General features: G+C 45.1%; 1 protein-coding gene across 1 annotated transcript in view; it reads left to right on the top strand.

Moving 5' to 3' along the window:
• SNTB1 (syntrophin beta 1) overlaps positions 1-26,845 on the top strand; it is a 232,644-nt gene that overhangs the window by 146,676 nt on the left and 59,123 nt on the right. The window contains exon 3 of the mRNA XM_089677546.1: positions 2,031-2,238. Coding sequence (XP_089533672.1) covers positions 2,031-2,238 — 208 coding nt within the window. The remainder of the gene's footprint in view (positions 1-2,030; positions 2,239-26,845) is intronic.

Raw genomic sequence — 26,845 nt, 5'->3', positions numbered from 1 at the left:
ACACTACGCCGCCAGGGACTCAGATCCTGCAGTGCCAGACGTGTCCCCCTGCTTAAGCCAGTACATGTCCGGGCCCGTCTGAAGTTTGCTAGAGAGCATTTGGATGATCCAGAAGAGGATTGGGAGAATGTCATATGGTCAGATGAAACCAAAATAGAACTGTTTGGTAGAAACACAACTCATCGTGTTTGGAGGAGAGAGAATGCTGAGTTGCATCCAAAGAACACCATACCTACTGTGAAGCATGGGGGTGGCAACATCATGCTTTGGGGCTGTTTCTCCACAAAGGGACCAGGACGACTGATCCATGTACAGGAAGAATGAATGGGGCCATGTATCGTAAGATTTTGAGTGCAAACCTCCTTCCATCAGCAAGGACATTGAAGATGAAACGTGGCTGGGTCTTCCAACATGACAATGATCCCAAACATACAGCCCGGGCAATGAAGGAGTGGCTTCGTAAGAAGCATTTCAAGGTCCTGGAGTGGCCTAGCCAGTCTCCAGATCTCAACCCCATAGAAAAGCTTTGGAGGGAGTTTAAAGTCCGTGTTGCCCAGCGACAGTCCCAAAACATCACTGCTCTAGAGGAGATCTGCATGGAGGAATGGGCCAACATACCAGCAACAGTGTGTGCCAACCTTGTGAAGACTTACAGGAAACGTTTGACCTCTGTCATTGCCAACAAAGGATATATAACAAAGTATTGACATGAACTTTTCATATTGACCAAATACTTATTTTCCACCATAATTTGCAAATAAATTCTTTCCAAATCAGCCAATGTGATTGTCTGGATTTTTTTTCTCATTTTGTCTCTCATAGTTGAGGTCTACCTATGATGCCAATTACAGGCCTCTCTCATCTTTTTAAGTGGGAGAACTTGCACAATTGGTGGCTGACTAAATACTTTTTTGCCCCACTGTACATAATAGGAAGAAAGAAGAGCGCACAATCACACAAAACGCACTCATATCTACATCTCATTGGTTTGTTTGTATTCCCACAGATTGGGTGCCCAGTTTTTATTTCTGGGGCCTGTTTGTTGCCACCTTAGGCAGACTGTAATGGTTATTATATGTGATTTATTTTGTTATTATATACAGTACATGCTGTTCCTTAAAGCAGTTAGGGTGGATACTGTCATCTCTAGGTGCATGGAGTACACTCACAGTCCTAGAAAGCTGTACTCTAAATACATATATGAGAAATGTTTTTCCTGTCAGAAGATTTTTATATCTGTTCATCCATTGCTGGGATTTACACAGCTCTGCCAGACAGCACAGCCAAGCAGACAAGACTACTTACAGTTAGGAAATACAGTGGTGTCCTCTGTTCACCCCCAACCGTCTGATTGGATGGTGAAACAACAGCAGCAGACTGATTAGGTCATCTCTTTGCTCTCTTCTCCTATCAGTATGTTCTATGTTGGTACATGTGCATGCAGCACACCTGATTGGCTCTCGGTTCTGCCCCTTCTTCTTCCAGTGCTGCTGCATAGTGCACTGTAAAAGGCTGATACCTAGTCAAATTCAGGCACTTCCACTAGTGGCATTAAAACACACATTTCAAGATTTATTAAGCCCTTCCTGTCGGATGTATGTATATATGTGGCAGCACAGAGATTGGCCGTATTCTGTGCCTCCTCGTATACGCATACCTGTTTTGTGTTGGCAGCATGCCCCCAGCACTCTGACAGTACCGTCACTGACAATTGGAAGCTGGTAGGATGGGCTTCCAATTATCTTATCACTTTGACATCCAATCACAGTGATCACATGGTCCGGAAGCTGAACAAGCAGGTAACGATGCTTCGGTGTTACTATCTCTTAAAAGGCTGGGAAGAAGGGGTTAATGAATACAGAGTTGCATTAATTTTTGTCTATTATATCTGTCTGGAGATTAGTCCAAAGATGTACAGTTTTTATTCAACTGTGTGTGGCAAAATATCCTAAAAATCCAGAGCTATGAACAGGGGATTATAAGAAGATCCTGGGATTTCCCGCTGTAAACGCATGTGTTCTGTATTGCAGACATCTAGAACTGCATTCACCTGATGCCAAGCATACTGTGGTGCTGCGAGCAAAAGATCCTGCGGCGGCCCAGACCTGGTTCAACGCAATTCATGGGGCGGTGACAGAACTTCTTCCCAAGGTGATGGCCGAAGTCCAAACTCAGCTGGGAAAAAACGGAATCTCTGGAAGTCATGAAATTCGGCACATGGGCTGGCTAGCAGAAAAGGTCAGTTTGTTGTGTCTTTGGCTTTATATTGTTTATCTCACTAGCTAAATGACCACAAAAATGTCTCATCTGAAGTCCCTGTAACCCTTTTCCGCCTACTCCGGTGTCCTTGTACAAAGTTCTGAGTTTCCGCTGTGTGATGAGACACTTAGCTAACAGGTGGAAAGCCTCACGTCTGTCATTTACTGCGTGCGCAGCTAGTAATATGGAGTCATGTCAGAGCTTACTGAGCTTCAAAGAGGGCAAATTGTTGGTGCCATTTAGCTGGTGCCTCTGTGACTGAAGTTGCCAATTTATTTGCCGTGTCACGGGGTACAATATCAAAGGTTATGGCGGCATATACAGTTTGTGGGAAAACAATGTCTGGGCAGCCATATCTTGGTATTCTGCAGGTCCCATTGTCACCTTGAAAGATAGAGTCACTGCCAGTGACTATGTACAAATTTTGGCAGACTATGTGCACCCCATGGTGCAGACATTGTTTCCCGAAGACCGCGCCATTTACCAAGCTGACAATGTTCTGAATTCACACAGCTGGCGTTGTCAAATCACGGTTTGGCGAGGATGCAGACAAGGTTTCACAGCTTTCCTGGGCGCCACAGTCGCCAGACCTCCATATCATAGAGCCATTATGGTCAACGAGATTTGGGCTTGTTTTCCGCCTCTTGCATCTCTGCGAGAACTGGAACGATTTTTGTATGAAGAGTAGTATCAGATTCCATTATCCACCACCCAAGACTTATATTTGTCAATTCCCAGGAGAATTCAGACCGTCTTGGATGCTAAAGGCAGTCCAACACTATAGGAGCTAATGATTTTGTTCTTTTACCTAGTGTTTCCATAATTTTGTCCAACCCCTGTAACTGGGACTGAAGGTTCGTGTTAAAATCTTAGTAGTTTGACTTCATCGTGTTCTTGCTCTATCTGTTTAATGTGCTGATTGTCTGCTTGTTATTTGGGTCCACTTTAAACTATGATCAGTTACTTAGGCGGAGACCTTTCTCTGCCACCTACTGGAATTTGTCATTTCTGTGCAATGTATGCGATTAAAGAGGGGACTCCGTATGCAGCTTTCATTGAATGTTGCCACTTAACAGCAAGCACTGAACACATCAAATATTGCACAGTCTCCTGGGAAGTGTAATTAGTCGGTTTGTTTGAATTTGGTATTTTACTGTTACACTTAGGAATCGGGGGAGGCTGAGGATAGGGCCACTGTAGCTGACAAGCCCCCTTTGCCAGTCACACTTCGTGAACAGGGGATTGTGGCAGCTATGCTGTGTCTGAGATCAATGTTAGTGACGCCCACTAATTGGGCATTCGTCGGGGAGGAGCAGAGAAGCTGGAAATTAAGGAACCAAAGAGAGATTTACTTCACATTTCAATACTGTTTCATTGGAGAAGTGAATACAGGCATTTAGACATGCAAGGATGGATCTGTATTTATGTTTTTAATTCCTTCAGGAGTTAATTTTTTAAGGCCCAACACTGGAAACACTTTTTAGTCGGTTATTGTGTACCGAGAATACTATCTCTACAGTCACTGACCTTACATTTTCCAAAATACAATATTTTTCCCTAAAGCGGGCCTTTAACGTCTTAAGGGGCCATGCACGGTGCTTACAAGAAGGTGTCCGTTCCGATATTGGGAGCACGTGTAAAGGTAAAGGTACTCTGGGCTCTGATTTAGGTCACGCCTTGTCCTCTCCTCTTTGTTCAATAGAGAACGCTTTGCATTAATTCAGAAAATGCAAAGCATTCTCGGATTGGCACCCGTTCCGAGTGGCCGACCTCCTGTGTTCACAATGCAACAGCGCAGGCAATCAATGAAAAGGGCAGGCCTGAGACAGACAGGTTGGGAAGGAAAGGGCTGGATGATTTTGGGCTCTTCCATTCTGAAAATGAAGCAGGCTCTGTGTGTCTTGCTATAGCTTCCGATGCACATTGTGAGAATCTCACAGTGTGCGGTGAAATCAGAGCAAGTCATTTTAGTCTAGGAGAGAAATCTGTACAACTGTGCAAGACTGAAGAGAGGGCTGGAATAAACCTTTAATCCTGTTGAATCTAATCTAAACACAATGTACTTGTCCCGTCATGGAAGGTTAGATTGTGTTTGTGGTGAGAAGTGATCAAGTGACAGATAATGTGCATCTGTCGGTGGTTTCATCTTGTGTTGTGTGTTTATGACATTCCAGGCCTCCTGAACCATTCTGAACACGTCTTCCTTGTGTGGTAAATACTGGGAGGGAGAGGATTCTGGTCAGCTTATGGGTGTCTTTTGATTTCTTCTGAATCATTCCACTGTTTTCTCCCCTCCAAGCCTGATGAGGGTAATAGATTGTTTTTCAAGAGAGATTTGTGTAATATCCTGTATTTTAAAGCATCAGTCCACCTGAGAGTGTTTTTTCCATTTTGGGAAGGTTTAAACTCCGGAATAAGCAGATATTGCGTAAATATAAGAGCCATGTGTATTCTTCCTTGAATCTCGGTGTGGTTTGTGTATTTCTTCCAGATCTGTGCAGTAATCCAGTGTGAGTCTTTACTTCCTGTAATAAAGACCGCTCACTGCTGCTCTTTCTCCTAGTGAGAGGTGACTGGTCTTGTCTCCGCCTCCTCCTGTAGTGGGTGGGTGTGTGTGTTGGGTCCCTCCCACAGCTCAGGCCTATGCACAGCACAGTGATGATGTTTCTGCTGCATCTACAAGGTCATATCTGGGTTTGCCAAAGCATTTGATGCACACAATGTGGATTTATATCCTATTTGGTTATTGCGGAATATAAACAACAAAAACAAAGAGGGTGCAGATGCCTAGTGCATTATCTCCAGCACTTTAAAAAATGATAAAAAAAATACATATTTTCAGGGTGAATTTGATTTAAATCACTAGTGAAAAGGCTTGATTTAAATCATAGTTTTTAAAGAACACCTGTCATCTCTGTCTCGGAGCGGCTCCTCCTCTGACCCGCAGAACTCTGATATGATCCCTGATGTGATGGAGATTCTGTTGTAAGGGGAGCCTCCTAAGGTGAGTTGCTATTTAAGGGGGGCTCTGATGGAGACCCTGTTTTAAGTGGGAACTTCTAAAGTGAACTCTGATCCAAGGGGGCTATGATGGAGACCCTGATACACTGGGGAACTCTTAAAGCGGAGCTCCACCCAAAAGGGGAAGTTCCGCTTTAAGGACTGCTACCCATTAAGGAATGGCACCTTTGGGGGGGGTGGGGAGAGCAGGTACCCGAATTTGACAGGTACCCGCTCCCACTTCCAGTCCGATCGCCAAACGGAAGGTGTCCTCCCTCCCTGTAGTCTTGGGACACGTGACAGGTCCCAGAAGACTACAGGAACATTCAGGAAGTGCAGCGCTACTCGCGCATGCGCAGTGGGCACCCGGCTGTGAAACCGCAAGCTATCACAGCTGGGTTCCCACACTGAAGATGCCGGCCTCCTGGAATACAGGACAGCCGGTGAAACGGACTGCGGGGGACACACCACGGGACTGAGGGACAGGTAAGTGGCTGTTTTTTCAAAGTCAGCGGCTATAGTTTTTGTAGCTGCTGAACTTTATTTTTTGACAGGGGGAGTGGAACTCCACTTTAAGGTAAACTCTGATCCAAGGGGAGCTATGATGGGAACCCTGATGAAAGGGGGGGATTCCGAAGGTGAATTCTGATCCAAGAGGAGCTATGATGGAGACCCTGTTGTATTGGGGATCTCCTAAGGTGAACTCTGATCCAAGAGGGGCTATGATGGAGATCCTGATGCAGGGGGGAACACTTAAGGTGAACTTGTATCCAAGAGGTGCTATGATGGAGGACCTTATACAAGGGGGGGAACTCCTAAGGTGAACTCTGATCCAAGAGGAGCTATGATGGAGACCATGATGTAAGGGGGGATGGGGGGTCTGTGATGGAGATTCTAATATAATGGGGGAGGACTCATAAAATGAACTGCTATCTAAAGGGGCTCTGATGGAGACCGTAATGTAAGAAGTGAGGACCCTGATTTAAGGGCAGACTGTGATTTAAAGGGGAACTTCTAAGGTGAACTCTGATCCAGTGGGGCCTATGATGGAGACACTGATACAAGGGCGGACTGTGATTTAAAGGGAAACTCTTAAGGTGAACTCTGATCCAGTGGGTTCTATGATGGAGATCCTGATGCAAGGGGGGGCTGTGATGCAAGGAGTGTTCTAATGGGGACCCTGGTATACAGGGGGCTCTGTGTTTTACCTTTTGTTATGAATCCTATCATGCTGATTCCAAAATACAGTCAGGTCCATAAATATTGGGACATGGACACAATTCTAACATTTTTGGCTCTATACACCACCACAATGGAATTGAAATGAAACGAACAAGATGTGCTTTAACTGCAGACTGTCAGCTTTAATTTGAGGGTATTTACATCCAAATCAGGTGAACTGTGTAGGAATTACAACAGTTTGCATATGTGCCTCCCACTTGTTAAGGGACCAAAAGTAATGGGACAGAATAATAATCATAAATCAAACTTTCACTTTTTATTAATTGGTTACAAATCCTTTGCAGTCAATTACAGCCTGAAGTCTGGAACGCATAGACATCACCAGACGCTGGGTTTCATCCCTGGTGATGCTCTGCCAGGCCTCTACTGCAACTGTCTTCAGTTCCTGCTTGTTCTTGGGGCATTTTCCCTTCAGTTTTGTCTTCAGCAAGTGAAATGCATGCTCAATCGGATTCAGGTCAGGTGATTGACTTGGCCATTGCATAATATTCCACTTCTTTCCCTTAAAAAACTCTTTGGTTGCTTTTGCAGTATGCTTTGGGCCATTGTCCATCTGCACTGTGAAGCGTCCAATGAGTTGTGAAGCATTTGGCTGAATATGAGCAGATAATATTCCCGAAACACTTCAGAATTCATCCTGCTGCTTTTGTCAGCAGTCACATCATCAATAAATACAAGAGAACCAGTTCCATTTGCAGCCATACATGCCCACGCCATGACACTACCACCACCATGCTTCACTGATGAGGTGGTATGCTTAGGATCATGAGCAGTTCCTTTCCTTCTCCATACTCATCTCTTCCCATCACTCTGGTACAAGTTGATCTTGGTCTCATCTGTCCATAGGATGTTGTTCCAGAACTGTGAAGGCTTTTTTAGATGTCGTTTGGCAAACTCTATTCTGGCCTTCCTGTTTTTGAGGCTCACCAATGGTTTACATCTTGTGGTGAACCCTCTGTATTCACTCTGGTGAAGTCTTCTCTTGATTGTTGACTTTGACACACATACACCTACCTCCTGGAGAGTGTTCTTGATCTGGCCAACTGTTGTGAAGGGTGTTTTCTTCACCGGGGAAAGAATTCTTCGGTCATCCACCACAGTTGTTTTCCGTGGTCTTCTGGGTCTTTTGGTGTTGCTGAGCTCACCGGTGCGTTCCTTCTTTTTAAGAATGTTCCAAACAGTTGTTTTGGCCACGCCTAATGTTTTTGCTATCTCTCTGATGGGATTGTTTTGTTTTTCAGCCTAATGATGGCTTGCTACACTGATAGTGACAGCTCTTTGGATCTCATCTTGAGAGTTGACAGCAACAGATTCCAAATGCAAATAGCACACTTAAAATGAACTCTGGACCTTTTATCTGCTCATTGTAATTGGGATAATGATGGAATAACACACACCTGGCCATAGAACAGCTGAGAAGCCAATTGTCCCATTACTTTTGGTCCCTTAACAAGTGGGAGGCACATATGCAAACTGTTGTAATTCCTACACCGTTCACCTGATTTGGATGTAAATACCCTCAAATTAAAGCTGACAGTCTGCAGTTAAAGCACACCTTGTTTGTTTCATTTCAAATCCATTGTGGTGGTGTATAGAGCCAAAAATGTTAGAATTGTGTCCAAGTCCCAATATTTATGGACCTGACTGTAGATCCAAGTAAAACTTCCTCATTTATTATTCACTGAATTCTAAAATTGATTTTGGAGATCCCTGATCTGCAGAAAGAAGCATGCATGCCGTTTGCTGCTTTGTACAGGACATTCTTTTATTCCAGATCAATGAAGATGAACAGGATGAAAAACAACAACATAGTTATGTCATCGTACAAAATATTATTTGGGCCCCCACTGAACTTCCCGTTACAAACATCCCACAGATGAGCCAACAACAGGAAGGAGATTCTGAGGTTTAGGAAATCTTGTCTGAAAATACATTATGAGTAGAGAGGGCGTGCTGGATGTTTAGGCACACCATCTACACAGAGATTTAGCTCTGAACTTGCCAGTTCTTCTTCTTTCTTGGGGGCCCATCCAGCTAATTAATGCTGAACTGCTGGAAACGGGGAAATTTACAGATAATGTATAAATAAAGGAATTGTTTAGGGCTCATTCTCACTAGAGGTAGGGGAGCAGTAAAACCTTGCAGTTGAGATGCACTTTTACTGCCCCCAACTGCTACCCCCCTTTAGCTGCAGCAGCTGACACCAGGTCAGATTCATGTGCCTACACTTTGCTTTTAAATATACGATTTGTTTTAATTAACACAATCCCTCATCACTTTATGTTTGGTTTACTTTGCCTGGAGATCAACTTCAATGAGTACATAAAGGCTTTTATTTTATTTGGATAGGGAAGGGAAAGGTTAGGCAAAAAAGTCAATTCTGAAAATAGCAATGAGTAAGGGCTTGTTTAAAGTAGAACTCTACCCATAACAACTTATATAAATAATATTCTTTATCAACATACCGTTGTTTTCACTCTATAAGACGCACCTGACCATAAGACGTACCTAGGTATTAGAGGAGGAAATCAAGAAAAAAATATTCTGAACCAATGGACTGCAGACATAGTACGGGAGATGACCAGAGACTGCAGACACAGTACAGGAGATGACCAGAGACTGCGGACACAGTACAGGAGATGACCAGAGACTGCGGACACAGTACTGGAGATGAGCAGAGACTGCGGATATAGTACAGGCGATGACCAGAGACTGCGGATATAGTACTGGAGATGACCAGAGACTGCAGATATAGTACAGGAGATGACCAGAGACTGCGGATATAGTACTGGAGATGACCAGAGACTGCGGATATAGTACAGGAGATGACCAGAGACTGCGGACACAGTACAGGAGATGACCAGAGACTGCGGGCATAGTATAGGAGATGACCAGAGACTGCGGGCATAGTACAGGGGATGACGAGAGACTGCAGACACAGTACAGGAGATGACCAGTGACTACGGACACAGTACAGGAGATGGACCAGTGACTGCGGACAAAGTACAGGAGATGGACCAGAGACTGCGGACACAGTACAGGAGATGGACCAGAGACTGCGCACATACTACAGGAGATGACCAGAGACTGCGGACACAGTACACGAGATGACCAGAGACTGCGGACATAGTACAGGAGATGACCAGAGACTGCGGACATAGTACAGGGGATGACCAGAGACTGAGGACACAGTACACGGGATGACCAGAGACTGAGGACACAGTACACGAGATGACCAGAGACTGCAGACATACTGTAGTACAGGAGATGACCAGAGACTGCGGACACAGTACAGGAGATGACCAGAGACTGCGGACACAGTACAGGAGATGACCAGAGACTGCGCACATACTACAGGAGATGACCAGAGACTGCGGACACAGTACAGAAGATGACCAGTGACTGCAGACATAGTACAGGAGATGACCAGAGACTGCGGACACAGTACAGGAGAAGACCAGAGACTGCACACATACTACAGGAGATGACCAGGGACTGCGGACACACTACAGGAGATGACCAGTGACTGCAGACATAGTACAGGAGATGACCAGAGACTGCGGACCTGGCCCCGCCCCCTCCCTGCTGGCTGGCCTGGTATTCTAACATGGCGAGGGGGGGAGGCCTGGTCAATATTTGCTCCATAAGACACACAACATTTCCCCCCATTTATTGGGGGGGAATAAGTGCATCTTATGGAGTAAAAAATATGGTACATTCCACATTAATAATTATGCTACCAAAATTAGCATGTGCTGTAAATTGCCTCCAGCATTATTCCTGTTTCTTCTTGCTGGAGGCTGCCATTTTGCTGAAGCCCAGAGCCCCTGAGCAGCAGTAAATCTACTGCTGCTAGGTTTAAGCAGATTGGCCTTTAGTGGCTCTAGTTTTCAGCAAAGTGCCAAATGTGAAGAGCAACTGAGCATGTGCAGGGCAGGGTAAGATAGTGTATTACTGGATTTTAAACAGAATAAGCACTTAGCTACACTTGCAAATGGGGCCAGCCTGAAGAGATCTATCTGTACTTAAAATTGTGACTAAAGTTCCACTATAAGGTTGGGGGGATAAAAAAAAGCGTTTGAGCCAACTTGACCGTCCACAATAGTCCTGGCTCCCCAGTTGAATTGCAAGCAGGGAAAGGCCGTGGGAAGGGTGACCTTCACCACCTGTAAAAGTGATCAAGTGGCTGTATAGCCACTCTGATCACTTATACATTAAAGAGGATTGCTGGCTCTAATAAAACAATATCAGGATCCTGGTAGAACCACTGAAACCTGCGGGCATACAGATACATCTTATTGCAGGAAAGGGTTAAAGTGATTTACCCTCACTCAGCGACCCAACAAGAATTCAGAGGAAACTATAACTATGTGTAATGGGGCCTTCCAGGCAATCCTGCCTTTTCACCCATTTTTATAAATTTATCTAAAGTTCCATGTTAGCCCTGGTTCACACCAGTGCGACTTGTCATGCAATTTGACAGTTTCAGATCGCATGACAAGTCACACCTATTGTCGGCAATGGAACCATTCAAGTCAGTGCGGCTCATGCGGTCCTTAACCAATTTAAAATAAACGTTCCTGCGCTATTTCTTGCGATTTCAGATGCGACTTGCGTAGACATTTGTTCATGAAGTCGTGCCTGTAGTCCTATTGACATGCTGCGTTGAAATTGTGCGACTTCAAGCGAAGTTGCATGATTTAAAAGTTGGGTCCAGTTTGAACCGAGGCTTAATGAGACTCTAGAGCTTTAAAGGATAGGCAGGGGCAGTGCAGGGGCAAGTATGTCCATTTCTCTAGGGTCTTCCGGACAAAAACTTGGCTGCGGCTTCTTTCCTATGTCACAAGCATGGGGAAAAATAATGAATTGTCTCTATATATGGTAATGTTGATTATTATTGACTGCTAGATGAAGGACACTTACCTTACGGGGACAGCAGAGGGGACAGGTAGATCTTTCCTCCATCAGTCTTTCCAGGCAGGCAGAGTGGAAGTTATGGGAGAGAAGTATTTGGTGGTCTTGTCTCCCTCTTCATCGCCATCTCAGCAGATGTTGTCCAGGGCTCTGAATAAACACAGCTCAGGGATTGGGAGTGTAATTTGTAATCCTATCTTCTAATAAAGTGTTGTAGTTGGTGCTCTAGGCGGTTGTACCTTTCATTTTATGAGGTATATGACCGTACTGACTGTACGGCGCACCCTTCCAGGTACATGGCCGTACTGACTGTACGGCGCACCCTTCCAGGTACATGGCCGTACTGACTGTACGGCGCACCCTTCCAGGTACATGGCCGTACTGACTGTACGGCGCACCCTTGCAGGTACATGGCCGTACTGACTGTACGGCGCACCCTTCCAGGTACATTGCCGTACTGGCTGTACGGCGCACCCTTCCAGGTACATGGCCGTACTGGCTGTACGGCGCACCCTTGCAGGTACATGGCCGTACTGACTGTACGGCGCACCCTTGCAGGTACGTGGCCGTACTGACTGTACGGCGCACCCTTCCAGGTACATGGCCGTACTGACTGTACGGCGCACCCTTCCAGGTACATGGCCGTACTGACTGTACGGCGCACCCTTGCAGGTACATGGCCGTACTGACTGTACGGCGCACCCTTCCAGATACATATCTATACTGACTCTATAGGGGACCCTTCCAGGTACATAGCCATGCTGACTGTATAGGGGACCCTTCCAGGTACATAGCCATGCTGACTGTATAGGGGACCCTTCCAGGTACAATTCTATAATGACTGTATAGGGGACCCTTCCAGGTACAAATCTATAATGACTGCATAGGGAACCCATCCAGGTACAAATCCATTATGACTGTATAGGGGAACCTTCCAAGCTTAAATCCATAATGACTCTATAAGGGATCCTTCCAGGTACATATCCATACTGACTATATAGGGGACCCTTCCAGGTACAAATTTATACTGACTCTATAGGGGACCCTTCCAGGTACAAATCCATATCGACTCTATAGGGGACCCTTCCAGGTACATAGCCATGCTGACTGTATAGGGGACCCTTCCAGGTACAAATCTATAAAAGACTGCATAGGAAACACTTCCAGGTACAAATCCATAATGACTATATAGGGGACCCTTCCAGGTACAAATCTAATGACTGTATAGGGTACCATTACAAGTATAAATCCATTTTGACTGTATAGGGGACCCTTTCGGGTACATATCCATACTGACTGTATAGGGGACCCTTCCAGGTACAAGTCTGTAATGACTGTATAAGGGACCTTTCCAGGAACGCATCCATATTGACTGTATAGGGGATCCTTCCAGATACATATCTGTAATGACTGTAAATGGCACCCTTTCAAGTACACATACATACAGGCTTTATAGGGAGCCCTTCCAGGTACATAGCCATAATGACTGTATAAGGGACCCTTCCAGGTAAATATACATACAGGCTTTATTAGGGACTCTTCCAGGTACATATTCATACTTACTGTATACAGCACCTTTCCAGGTACACATCAATACTGACTGTATACTGCACCCTTCCACGTCCATGGTCATGCTGACCGTATACTGCACCCTTCCAGGTCCATGGTCATGCTGACAGTATACTGAACCCTTCCAGGTCCATGGTCATGCTGACTGTATACTGAACCCTTCCAGGTCCATGGTCATGCTGACTGTATACTGAACCCTTCCAGGTCCATGGTCATGCTGACTGTATACTGCACTCTTCCAGGTCCATGGTCATGCTGACTGTATACTGAACAGAGAAAGCTTACTTTCCTATATGATATTTATTATTATATGTTGTCCTCACTGGCTCATTGATACTTCAGGTATGTAGTCACAACCAGAGAGGAGGGAGACAACTGACATCACATGACCAGCAGACTAGGGTTGTCTTATCTGTTTGGCATCATCAGTTTTGAGCTAAAAATTCCCAGCCCCCCTCCCCCGCCATCCTTTGTTGTTTTAGGAAATGGACACATATTTATGTTTTTGAGGAATGGTGACTGATCCTAATAACATCCTGGGGGATGTATAGAATTATCTTTATCAACTCAGTGAGAGCCACTTGTACGGAGAATAATTATTCATAGAGACTTGGTCAGCAGTCTGCTTTTCTGAAAACGTACTTTAGGTAAAAAACAAAAAGAAGACATAAATCATGAAAGCCTGCGGGATTTGTCTATAACTGCAAAGTTTATATAAACTTTTCTAACAATTTACTGTTTCTGTGCAGAGATTTGTAATGAATGCACACATAGAACATCTCACTTATCTAGCCTAGATTTATTGAACTTTCCAGGCTGTTTCCCTTCTACTTATATTGCCGCTGGGCACCAGGGTCATCTTACTGCATGGGCACGCCTTGGCAGTGCTTAGGGGCCCTAGGTCCATAGGGGCCCCATGATAACCTTGCATAACATCATACTTGCCAACTGTCCCGGATTTGCAGGGACAGTCATTCTTTTTACTAAGCTGTCCCAATGGCCGTGTCCCAGGCATCATCCTGGGAATCTGGGCTATGGAGACAGCAGCAGCCTGTCACTGGAATAAATCTACAGTTGGAATGACATGTCCTCCCTGTACTGTGCCCTCCTGTGCCCACTGTGCTGTGCCCGCCTGCCTACTCCCTGTACTGTGCCCTCCTGTCCCCACTGTGCTGTGCCCTCCTGCCTACCCCCTGTACTGTGCCCTCCTGCCTACCCCCTGTACTGTGCCCTCCTGCCTACTCCCTGTACTGTGCCCTCCTGTCCCCACTGTGCTGTGCCCTCCTGCCTACCCCCTGTACTGTGCCCTCCTGCCTACCCCCTGTACTGTGCCCTCCTGCCTACTCCCTGTACTGTGCCCTCCTGTCCCCACTATGCTGTGCCCTCCTGCCTACCCCCTGTACTGTGCCCTCTTGTCCCCACTTTGCTGTGCCCTCCTGTCCCCACTGTGCTTTGCCCTCCTGCCTACTCCCTGTACTGTGCCCTCCTGTCCCTATTGTACTGTGCCCTCCTGTCCCCACTGTGCTGTGCCCTCCTGCCTACTCCCTGTACTGTGCCCTCCTGTCCCTACTGTACTGTGCCCTTCTGTCCCTATTGTACTGTGCCCTCCTGTCCCCACTGTGCTATGCCCTCCTGCCTACCCCCTGTACTGTGCCCTCCTGCCTACCCCCTGTACTGTGCCCTCCTGTCCCCACTGTGCTGTGCCCTCCTGCCTACTCCCTGTACTGTGCCCTCCTGTCCCCACTCTGCTGTGCCCTCCTGCCTACCCCCTGTACTGTGCCCTCTTGTCCCCACTTTGCTGTGCCCTCCTGTCCCCACTGTGCTGTGCCCTCCTGCCTACTCCCTGTACTGTGCCCTCCTGTCCCCACTGTACTGTGCCCTCCTGTCCCCACTGTACTGTGCCCTCCTGCCTACCCCCTGTACTGTGCCCTCCTGCCTACCCCCTGTACTGGGCCCTCCTGCCCTCTCTGTGCTGTGCCCTCCTGCCTACTCCCTGTACTGTGCCCTCCTGCCTACTCCCTGTACTGTGCCCTCCTGCCTTCCCCCTGTACTGTGCCCTCCTGCCTACCCCCAGTACTGTGCCCTCCTGTCCCCACTGTGCTGTGCCCTCTTGTCCCCAATGTTTTGTGCCCTCTTGTCCCCACTGTGCTGTGCCCTCCTGTCCCCACTGTGCTGTGCCCTCCTGTCCCCACTGTGATGTGCCCTCCTGCCTACTCCCTGTACTGTGCCCTCCTGTTCCCACTGTGCTGTGCCCTCCTGTCCCCACTGTACTGTGCCCTCCTGCCTACCCCCTGTACTGTGCCCTCCTGTCCCTACTGTACTGTGCCCTCCTGTTCCCACTGTGCTGTGCCCTCCTGCCTACCCCCTGTGCTTTGCCCTCCTGCCTACCCCCTGTACTGTGCCCTCCTGTCCCCACTGTGCTGTGCCCTCCTGCCTACCCCCTGTACTGTGCCCTCCTGTCCCTACTGTGCTGTGCCCTCCTGCCTACCCCCTGTACTGTGCCCTCCTGTCACCACTGTGCTGTGCCCTCCTGTCCCTACTGTACTGTGCCCTCCTGTTCCCACTGTGCTGTGCCCTCCTGCCTACCCCCTGTGCTTTGCCCTCCTGCCTACCCCCTGTACTGTGCCCTCCTGTCCCTACTGTACTGTGCCCTCCTGTCCCTACTGTACTGTGCCCTCCTGTCCCCACTGTGCTGTGCCCTCCTGCCTACCCCCTGTACTGTGCCCTCCTGTCCCCACTGTGCTGTGCCCTCCTGCCTACTCCCTGTACTGTGCCCTTTGTGTCGATTAGTCTTTGATTTATGGCATATTTTCTTATTGTTTAAAATCGATTTTATTGAAAGTACTAATAAATATATGTTTAATTGTATCAACAATTTATACTTTTAATTCTTGAGAGTAGGTGCGTGAATTGGCTCATAGGGGTCCCAGTGCATTACTTTGCCCAGGGGCCCATGCTGCTATTAGGATGGCCCCACTGGGCACAAAAGCTGTCATTGAAATATATTCCTTAAAGCCCCAAAGAATATAAATCTACTTTATGTGCACCAAATGCCTTTGCAAACCCAGATATTACCTTGTAGTTGTAGCAGTGACATCATCACTGTGCTGGGAGCAGAGCTGTGGGAGTGGTCCATCAGGCTCCACCCACCACAGTCTGCCTGCAGAAATCTAAGGGAGGGCAGAGACCAGACCAGTCACCCTGCACAAGGAGAGAGAGCAGAAGTGACCGGTCTTTATTACAGGAAGCGCCTGCAAGTCTCACACTGGATTACTGCACAGATCTGGGAGAAATACACAAAACACACCGAGATTCAAGAGACAATACACAGGACTCTTCTATATAGACAATATTTGCTTTTCCCAAAGTTGGACTTCACTGCTTTTACACCGGTGGTAGCCAGCAAGTTACTATAAGTGGGTCATAAAGGTGGACATTCAAGAGTCTGTTTAGCCCTTATCCACCCACCCAGCATCCTTTTAAAAAGTTTGGAATGCCAAAGCATGGGAACGATCAGCCGTTCACGTGACCATCGTGACTGGCTGCCACAGTGGTCACATGATTGGAAGCAGGTTCCGCCAGCTACTGGTCATTAGCCAAGACCAAGAGCTGTCATTCATAGCATGGTGTTTGTGCTTGGAGCGCTCTCAGCGCAGGAACCTCGTCTGCCCAGCAAAATGTATGGCGTTTAGGAGTTCAAGCCCACCCTCTTGCTGTGCACGTAAGGGGGTTGTAAAGGGGTTCATGCACGGTGTTACTATACATTTCTATGATTTTGTGGTCGTTTTGCTCAGCTGCATGCATTGTAAGAGAGCTTTCAAGATATAGATTCTAGACTGCCCACATGGAAATGAATGGAATTTGGACAGGAAAATACCAAATTATAAACGGGACAGAAATACTTTCGCGAGGGGGAAAAAAAAGAAACTTGTTTCAAACTGTTACTGTACAGAAGTTCCTCCTTTGGATCAGTCTCTTCCAGCACTGCCGTTTTGGTACCCTGTGCTTTTATCCCAGAACCTGTTTGCTTCTGGAGAAGGATGACAGGACTAGCATGTAAATTAGGTGGCTTACTATATTGGAGAGGTTAGCTGAGAGTTAACATTACTTTTAGGGCCCATTCACACCAGAAACTGCATGTAACTTTTTGAGTGTATGTGATGGCTGCATTAGTTTTCTTTTTTAAACTTCTATTTTCTCATATTTTGGCCTGGCAATCCTGTAAATAACACACTTCCTTCCTCTGTATGGCTACGCTCATTTATTCCACTGTTTCTATAGAGCAGTGTTTCTCAACTCCAGTCCTCATTGACTGGTCATGACAACATGAAAACAGGTCATGTTTTCAGGATTTCCCTCAGATGAAACAGCTGTGGTAATTACTAAGGCAGTGAAACTGATCAAATCACCTGTGCAAAATAATGGAAATCCTGAAAACATGACCTGTTGGGGGTCCATGAGGACTGGAGTTGAGAAACACTGCTATAGAGGAAGCCATGGTTAGGGTTGCAACAACTCAAATTAAAAAAAAAAGCCCTCTATTGGTTTATTATGAGCGGCAGTTTGTACCATATTTACATGGAAAAACTCATAATGGCGCCACATAGCATCATGCATTTCCATGGTGCAGGTGGGCTTGCCACCAGTACCATAAGAACCAGTGATTGGTCATACGGTACATGATGCTGGTCCACAGCAGGTGGTACCCAGAGCGGCCCCCAGCATTCAGAAGAGAATAGAAGGAATCTGTATATGGAGTCGAACTTCATCCAAACGGTTCCTCCTCTCACCCTCTGCCGCATATGTAGAACACGTGAAATGAAGTGACACTTTATATAGGGGGCTCCTGATGTCAAGGGGGGCCTCTGTGAAAGAGGGGTACCCCCCCGTACTGCCAAGAAGTGAACATTATCATTCAGTGCAGACGTCAGTATCCTCCAGCCAATAAATACAGTTGAGCGCAGTTGTTTAAGTGGTTTAATTAGGTGTTAAAGTGAATTCACTTAAAGGATAAGCTCACCTTTGGGAACATGTATCCACCCGGTTTTAGGGTGGAGCATGTAACATGCTGAAGCCGCTGCCCAATCCCCCCCCCCCCCCCCCCCGTGACAGCAGTACGGAGAGAAGTTCCCCATACTAGCTGTCACTTTCAAACAGTGCGGCTCCACCCACATGTGTTTTCAACCCCCTCTCCTTCCCCAACAGCCTTCTGGGACATATCACAGGTCCCAGAAGACTGCGGGACCAGTCACAAAGCTCCGCACGCTTTGCCCATGTGCAGTAGGAGGCGATCACTTCTTTTTTCCCTTACTGAAGATGCTGGCACCTGCACCCAAAGCCAAATGAAGAATCGGCTCAAGGGAGGACAACGCTGGATACCTGGACAGGTAATAGTATTTGTAGCTGCTGACTTTCATTTTTTGGGGGGGAGCCTGGAGGTCCACTTTAAGCACTGGCTCCCATTATGGCGACCTGTGTTCTGCGTGTAGGCAGCCCATTCATTTCACTGGTCTGCCCTACCTGCAGAAACAAGAATAGAAGAATTTTCGCATCACTACGATTGAAAGAACATTACTGAAGATTAGAAAATCAAACTCATGTTTCTGAAATTAAAATCTTCTACTGAAATTCTAGTAATGTATGGCCAATTTGAGGCACTGTGCTCCCTAATTCCAGATAGAGTTCAGAAATCAATGTTTGGATTAATGAGTGAATGGATGATATGGGGGGGTGGCTATACCTGTCTATTATGTAGCTGCTGGCAGCAGTTCTCTCTGCTCTCTCACTTACTCCTAATATTTATTAAATACACTTCATACAAGCTTACACAAGACCTTTATAAATTGGCATATTAATCCCCCGTCACCATAATACACCACAAGAGTTGGCAGATTTTTATTAGTAGTATAAATGTTTAGTTTCCTCTTATTTCAGATTATTGCCAACAAAAAATAAAACATTGCCATTAAAGTCATAATCAACCCTTAGCATTTTTTTTGCTTAACACATTGGGCACAATGAAGAAATCTTTCCCTAGTAAACCGTTCATTAGAATTCATAACCCAGCACTTGCAGTTTACAACTTTCAGGCTCCATGCACACGGGGCGTATTAATAATGCTGGTAAGGTTAGCTGTGTAAAGTCACATTAAAAACATGAGTTTGTCAGCGGTTTTTAGAGCTTTTGCATTAGCGATTTGCCGCATTTTTTCACAGGTTTTTTTGCAAAAAAAAGTCCAAAAACGCCGGTTTGCCGCGATTTACAGCGTTTTTCAGCATTAGAGCGTTTAATAGCTAAAAAAAAACTCCTCTAGAAACCCACTAGTCCTGGGTTTTTTTCCAGCCAAAAAACGCCCCTGCCAAAAAACGTTGATTACAGTCTGAGACTGATGGCTATTGATCAGCAGCCTTCACCAAGAGCTGTCACTGACAGCTTAGTCAGTGTGCTTGAAGTGCACTAGGAGTAAATAATGGCTAAATCTTTGGAACTAGGGGAGGAATAGTACCCGATCATTGTCATTGGGAGCAATAAAGCCACATCATTGGTGTCAATGGGAGGAACAGTGCCCTATCATTGGTGTCAGTGGGAGGAATAGTGCCCCATCTTTGGTGTCAGTGGGAGGAACAGTGCTTCATCATAGCTGTCAGCGGGAGGAACAGTGCCACATTATTAGTGTCAGTGGGATGAATTGTGCCCCAATGTTGGTGTCAGTGGGTGGACTTTTGCCCCATCATTGGTGTCAGTGGGAGGAATTTTGCCCCATCATTGGTGTCAGTGGGAGTACTAGTGGCCTGTCATTGGTCTCATTGGGAGGAGCAGTGCCCCATCATTGATGGTAATTGGAGAAAGAGTGTCTCAAGGTTGTTGTCATTGGAAGGAATTGTATTTAACATTGGTGTCAGTGAGAGAAATTGTTACCCACTGTAGGTGTCAGTGGAAGGAATAGTGCCCACTGTTGGTGTCATTGGGAGGAACTGTGCCCCATTGTTGGTGTCAGTGGGAGAAATTGTGCCCCATCGTTTGTCTTTTTGGGAGGAATTCTGCCCCACTGTAGGTGTCAGTGGAAGGAATAGCGCCCTATCTTTAATGACATTAGGAAGAATAGTGCCCCATCATTAGTGTAACTGGGTAGACTATCATTTGTGTCAGTGAGAGGAATTGCACCCTATTGTTGGTGTCAGTGGCAGAAATGATGTCCCATTGTTGAGTTACTGGATGGAGTAGTGCCCCAAGGGCAGGATGAAAGCAAGCAAAGGGCTACATTCGCCCCGGGCCACAGTTTGGAGACTACTACTCTAAAGGAACCTCTGGATTCCCCCGAAACCCTGGTTTAGGAAAGGCTGAGTTAGACGCAACACAGTATTATATACCCAATCTTTTGTTGTTTGTTGGGATTTCTGGTCTCCCCGTTGTATACAGTTTTATAAAAATAGAGCTGTTCCGGTTGATAAATTGAAGCAATAATGCTGGAGAAGCAGAGTCTTCCTATCATTGTATGTTTCTCCAGCTCTTGAGGCCGATGTCTCACTCATCTTCCCCGTGTCACGAAAATGCTGATAGGAAGCTGCATTAACAAGATCACATTTCCTAATGGGAAAATGAGGTAAAAGCCTGAGGGAGCCAGGCACACATTTCCCTATAATTGTGGTTTATCTGTATGTTTTCAAGGGTCTGTATAAGCAGAATTAGATATCTGAGTATTTAAGTGAGATAGAAAGAAATATGGTGCCTGAGTGTTCAGGAACACTATTATTATCAACAGATAAGAGATTGTCAGCTGTAATATGTGTACATATAGACGGGGTGGACAAAATAACGGAAACCTGATGGATGTGTCAGCCTGGTGTTTTCGGACCACAAGCGGTTGTCAATGGTTTAAGAATTTAGATTAATCTAGGTCCCAGTTGTATAAATTTCATTTTTTACTATACCAAGTACCAATAGTGAGAAGCAGGAGAGCATTGGAAACCTTTTGCCCGGGAGAGAGTTAACACAACAAACTGGCCGTTCCATGGTAGGGACAGATTTATGGGGAAGTAAGAAAGTTTACCAAACTGCACCATGGTACCACACTAATTGGTGGGCACGGTAAAAGGTGAGTGTGCCAGCATCCGCTGCAATTGAGACTGTAGGCATACGGTCCTAGGAGGTCTCGGATCTGCAAGAAAGCTGGTTCTGGAAGACTTGCCTCTGCCAAACGCTGTGTTCGCAGGTCTGTGCAGGAAGCAACTGGTTATACAGTATGGGTCACTGACTGGGGTCTGATTGATGATATGATCAATGTCTGAATGGTGAAGAACCTTCACTCGGCACCACCAACACAACACACACTTTTCAGTTGTTTTTATTATTAAATCATAGGTACAGACAGCATTATCCATCAAAATCTTCAAAACCAAAGGAATGATACAAAAATTGTAGACAATACTCATATCTGTGGTAAACTAGGTTATCTAAGGTATGTACAGCTATCTCAGTTGTACAGTATAGCATATCAAAAGTAAATTGCGCAGTTTACACAAACAACCTAAAGAAAAGAATAAGGAAAACCTTTCAACAAGCACCATTGGTCATGAAACATCCGATAAAGGAGCTTTAGCGAGTCCACAATTTTCTCTAAATTCCTATAACATTAAACATATGGTCCCAAATTGACCACTTAGCATTAAAAGCCTTAAGGCCTTGGTTACTAAACACAAGGAACATCTCATAGGTAAAATGGAAATGAACTCTATGGATCTATTAGGAGTTAATATATTAGGAGTTCATTGATTTCTAGTTATAAGTCATAGTTAGACAAGCCAACATCAGAATATGGGAAACTACAGTTCTAGATTGAACCGGGCAAGTGTCCATAGACAAAGTGAGTAGAGCGAAGTGTGAGGATGGGGTAGAAAGAATAGCAGCTACTTTGGATACAAGAGAAAACACTGTATTCCAAAAGCTACATACACTTATACACTCACATACAATGTAAGTTACCCAATCTCCCACATTGTCGCCTCCTTGTCGCCAACATACAGTATGCCCTTTCAAAAGTGGTCTGAGCTTGGGAGAAAATGATATTTCAATTATGGATGAAACCTGCCAGGCTGGGGTTCACCCATTGGCTTCCCATATCTCCTTATGACTCAAGACATGGGGTGTCTTGTGTATTTCCAAGTTCTGTCCCTTCATATTTCGGAGTTTAGTGTGTTCCTGACCAGGATGAAGCTCATCCTGTTTTGAGTGGGCAGCTTTATAGCCACTACAGCAGTTATGCAGACCTGAGAAAACAAGACAGAAGGTCCACCAATAGAATATCCAAAGAAATAGAAGGAACATGTTGGAGGGTATAACTCCCCAACATTTACCAAAAACTTAAATATCAATTTTGCTTGGACTGGCCCACTGGCTTCCTATATCTCTTGATGACTCCAGCCATGGGGCGTCTCTTTTTCGGTCCTGGCTCTGTTCCTTTACATTTTGGAGTTTTGAATGTTCCTAATCATGTTGGCAGGTTCTAACTCATCCTGGTCTGGGTGGGAAGCCTTTTAATGGCTACAGCAGTTGTGCAGACCTGGGAACACAAGGCAGATATCTCACCTAAAGAGTCTCCAAAGACATATAAGAAAATTGTTGAAAGGTATAACTTCCCAACATCTAAAAAATATATTATAACCAAAAATGGTGCAGCACATTTAGATTAAATACCCCAAACCTTATACAATAAATATGCTCCAAAAAAACCTCCATATATATATATATAGTTCTTTACAAACATGCAAAAAACAAAGTGCATTATCCTAAGGAAAAGTAATGAGGTAGATTGCTCATAAAGTGCAATACTAAAATGTCGGTATAATTCTTCTCTTGTGTATCTTTCAGAGATGTTGTAGTTCATTAAATAATGCATATAACCATAACTGCAATATAGTGTTCTTAAAATAAAGTGCTCTTGAAATGCATATAATGGTGACTGCAATAAAGTCCTCTTGAACCAGGGACTTGTTCCCCAGTCACTCTAGTGCTCGTGTATCACCTTCCAGCACCCCTTAGTGGGCGCCACTCACCAGATCTCATGGAACCCCATACATACATAAGAAGGTCTTTTGTGCTTGTGTCATGCCTCCACAGCTTTCTCCTTCTAGCTCTCCCCCGACTCTCCACCAGCTCCCGGCAGCTCCATCATAAAAAGAGGACTCCCAATAGTGTAATACCGCTTTTATTAGATTTAAAAAACAGTCCAACGCACCAGCATGCAAATAATAAGAATTCAGCTTAGGGTTCCATTGGCTCCGTGCATTCCATGACACTGGAACCTGCGTCACCAGAGGTGACATAAACAGCCGTAGTTAGCGAGGCTCCACCCAGCACGCTTTGTCTGTTATGATGTCTTCAGGGGATCATTGCATTGGATTTGGTTAGATTTTCTGCACTATCGCCCCAAAAAGGTAATTGGAGGGTACTCAGCAGATAAATTGATATCGGAGGTGCAACCAAAAGTGCAGAGTTTGGTGGTTTCTGGTTTTATGTAAAAGAATAAAAAATATATCAATTTTGGAAGGACTACCGGTAACCCTTTTAAATAAGCAATATAAATGTAAAAAATATAAATGTAAAAACCAGCATTGTTTGCAGTGTTATAGTTGTTAGATGAAGAGCTTGCTGTATCTTCCCACTAATCAGAATTCAAGGAAATACGTTTTAATTTTTGTAATGCCTCTCCTCTCAGTATTCCACTCAGGAAGTTTTCCAACTATTCTTATACGTTAATGAGGGAAACAAAAAGCTCCGAGAAGGTTATTAAGCTTCATAACTCATTCCACTCTGCCTGCAACTTCCCTTTGTCGTAAACAGCAATACAGCAGATTAATAAAGGCCTGAAAATAAATCGCTAGTTCAGACTTTCAAAGGGATTTAAGTGTTTTCCACTTTTTAATGAGGCCCAGCGTTAGTCTTATTATATCCTTAATGAATGGCAGATCTCCTGCCAAGAGGCTGACCTCTGCTTTCCAGAATACCTCACTTGACATGGTCCTTTTAATGTTTTTATGTATGCCTGAACCTAATCAGGGTAACTTAAAGAAGGTTCCTAATGTGTGTTAATGTTTCAGAAATGTTACCTCTACTGTGTACGATTTTTAGTTGTGTATGTGCATGGGGGCAGCCATATTTTCTGAATATGGGTGCAAGTTCTGCTCCCTGTTTAGTAGTGCTGCACGGCAGCACATCCTTCAACTCCGATGACTCTTACTCACGGGTGCATGTGGCTAGGTAGCCCATCCATCGGCTTTGTAGCATCTACTGGAAAGGGAGAAACACTGCGGCACACCAACCCGGCCCGAAAGGTGAATCAACAAAACCTCCATGATTAAGTCCTGTGGGCGGGGCAGAATGCATCAGGGGTGTGGCCTGGGTGGATTCAGGCTGAAGCCATCTTGTTCACCTTTCGAGCCTGCTTAGCATGTGGCAGTGTTTCTCCCTTTCCAAGTAGATGCTACATAGCCGATGGACCGGCTCCTTAGCTGCCTGCACCCACGAGTAGGAGTCACTGGAGTTAAAGGATGTTTGTCTGGAGTGGCATCCCTAAGTTTCCTAAGGATCCCCAAACTGTTGCCACAAGGTTTGAAGGTCATAATTATCTAAAAAAAATAGTTACATGCTTTAGGATTAATAGTATTCTTCACCTGAAACCCCTGAAGTTCTCCCTTTCCAACAGTTTGGGGAAGAGGTTTTTCTGTTCCAGCATGACTGTGCCCCTGTGCTCAAAGCCATCTCCATAAAGACATATTTTAATGGGTTTGGTGTGGAAAAACTCATGTGACCTGCACAGAGCCCTGACCTCAACTCTGCTGAACACCTCTTGGATGAATTGACATGGCATGCTGATTGCTAGCCAGGTGTTCTCATCCAACATTGATATCTGAGCTCACAAATACTCCTCTGGTTGAACGGGTACAAAGTCCCACAGACTCCAAAGACTTGTGGAAAGCCTTCCCAGAAGAGTAGAGGATTATTGGGGGGGGGGGGGTGCAACTCCCTACTAATACCCATGTTTGTGTAGCAGTGACTCAAAAAAAGAATGGAAAGGAGAATAAAAGAGTGGGAGGTAGACGCATGAGAGACTTCTAGTATTAGTGACTCGTAGTATTAGTGTGTCAAAGAAGTCGAGCCAGGTCTTCTTGTTCAACTCCAACACCTGACCACAGAAATGCTCTTTTGGCTGAAAGGGCTCAAATATAGGCCCTTGAAAAAGTATTCATACCTCTTGAAATTTTCCAAATTTTGTCATGTTTCATCCAAAAACGTAATTGTATTTTATTGGGATTTTATGTGATAGACCAACACAAAGTGGCACATAATTGTGAAGTGGAAGGAAAATGATAAATGGTTTTCAACACTTTTTACAAATAAATATCTGAAAAGTGTGGAGTGCATTTGTATTCAGCCCCCAGGAGTTAATACTTTGTAGAACCTCCTTTCGCTACAACTACAACTGCAAGTCTTTTTGGGGATGTCTCTACCAGCTTTGCACGTCTAGAGAGTGTAAAGTGTCAGATTGGATGGAGTGCGTCTGTGAACAGCAATTTTCAAGTCTTGCCACAGATTCTCAATTGGATTTAGGTCTGGACTTTAACAGGGCCATTCTAACACATGAATATGATTTGATCTAAACCACTCTTCCATAAAGGCCAGATTTGTGGAGTGCAAAACTAATAGTTGTCCTGTGGAAAGATTCTCCCATCTGAGCTGTAGATCTCTGCAGCTCCTCCAGAGTTCCCATGGGCCTCTTGGCTGCTTCTCTGATTAACGCTCTCCTTGCCTAGCCTGTCAGTTTAGGTGGACGGCCATGTCTTGGTAGGTATACAGTTGTGCAATACTCTTTCCAATTTCGGATGCTGGATTAAACAGGGCTCCGTGAGATGTTCAAAGCTTGGGATATTTTTTATAACCCTAACCCAGCTTTAAACTTCTCCTCAACTTTATCCCTGACCTGTCTGGTGTGTTCCTTGGCCTTCATGATGCTGTTTGTTCACTAATGTTCTCTAACAAACCTCAGGAATTCACAGAACAGCTGTATTTATGCTGAGATTACATAACACACGGGTGGACTCTGTGTACTAATTAGGTGACTTCTGAAGGCAATTGGTTCCACTAGATTTTAGTTAGGGGTATCAGAGTAAAGGGGGCTGAATACAAATGCATGCCACACTTTTCAGATATTTATTTGTAAAAAAAAGTTTGAAAACCATTTATCATTTTCCTTGTACTTCACAATTATGTGCCACTTTGTGTTGGTCTATCACATAAATCCCAATAAAATGCATTTACGTTTTTGGTTGTAACATGACAAAATGTGGAAAATTTCAAGGGGTATGAATACTTTTTCAAGGCATTGTAAGTTTAAGACTTTTATAGCCACAAAGGGGGACAAGGGCAGCTTTTTATTTATGGCTATATGAGCTCATCCAACACGTTTGTCAGACATGATGGTTAGGTGTCCACAGTGTTTGACCAAATGTACTTCATAGGTATTGTCACAAAAATGACCATTACTGCATACAGAATTTTAATGTACCTTACGTCATTCTTATGTGCTGGGCTAATGTGCAAGATGGTAATCATTTCAAATCACTATAGGAAAGACCGATCTGCTTTAAAGTGTTACTAAACCCACAACAGTAACATCAGTCTGTATATGCAGTAAAGCATGCTTGTTATACTGACTGTGGAACCTGAGGGGTTAATGCTCCACATTGTGTATAAAGGCTATTTGATCCTGTCTTCTTTGATCCTCCCTTTCGTTTACTGTCCCCAATCCATCTGCTATAGTACAGAGCAGCAGTGGCAAGTCTGCACATGCTCTGTTTGGTGTGTA

Source organism: Staurois parvus, unplaced genomic scaffold (assembly GCF_062004578.1).
Source record: "Staurois parvus isolate SC_StPar_1 unplaced genomic scaffold, SC_StPar_1.0 ptg000187l, whole genome shotgun sequence".
Taxonomy (NCBI): Eukaryota; Metazoa; Chordata; class Amphibia; order Anura; family Ranidae; genus Staurois; species Staurois parvus.
The sequence above is the reverse complement of the archived record's forward strand: the minus strand, read 5'-3'. Positions and strand labels throughout refer to the sequence as shown.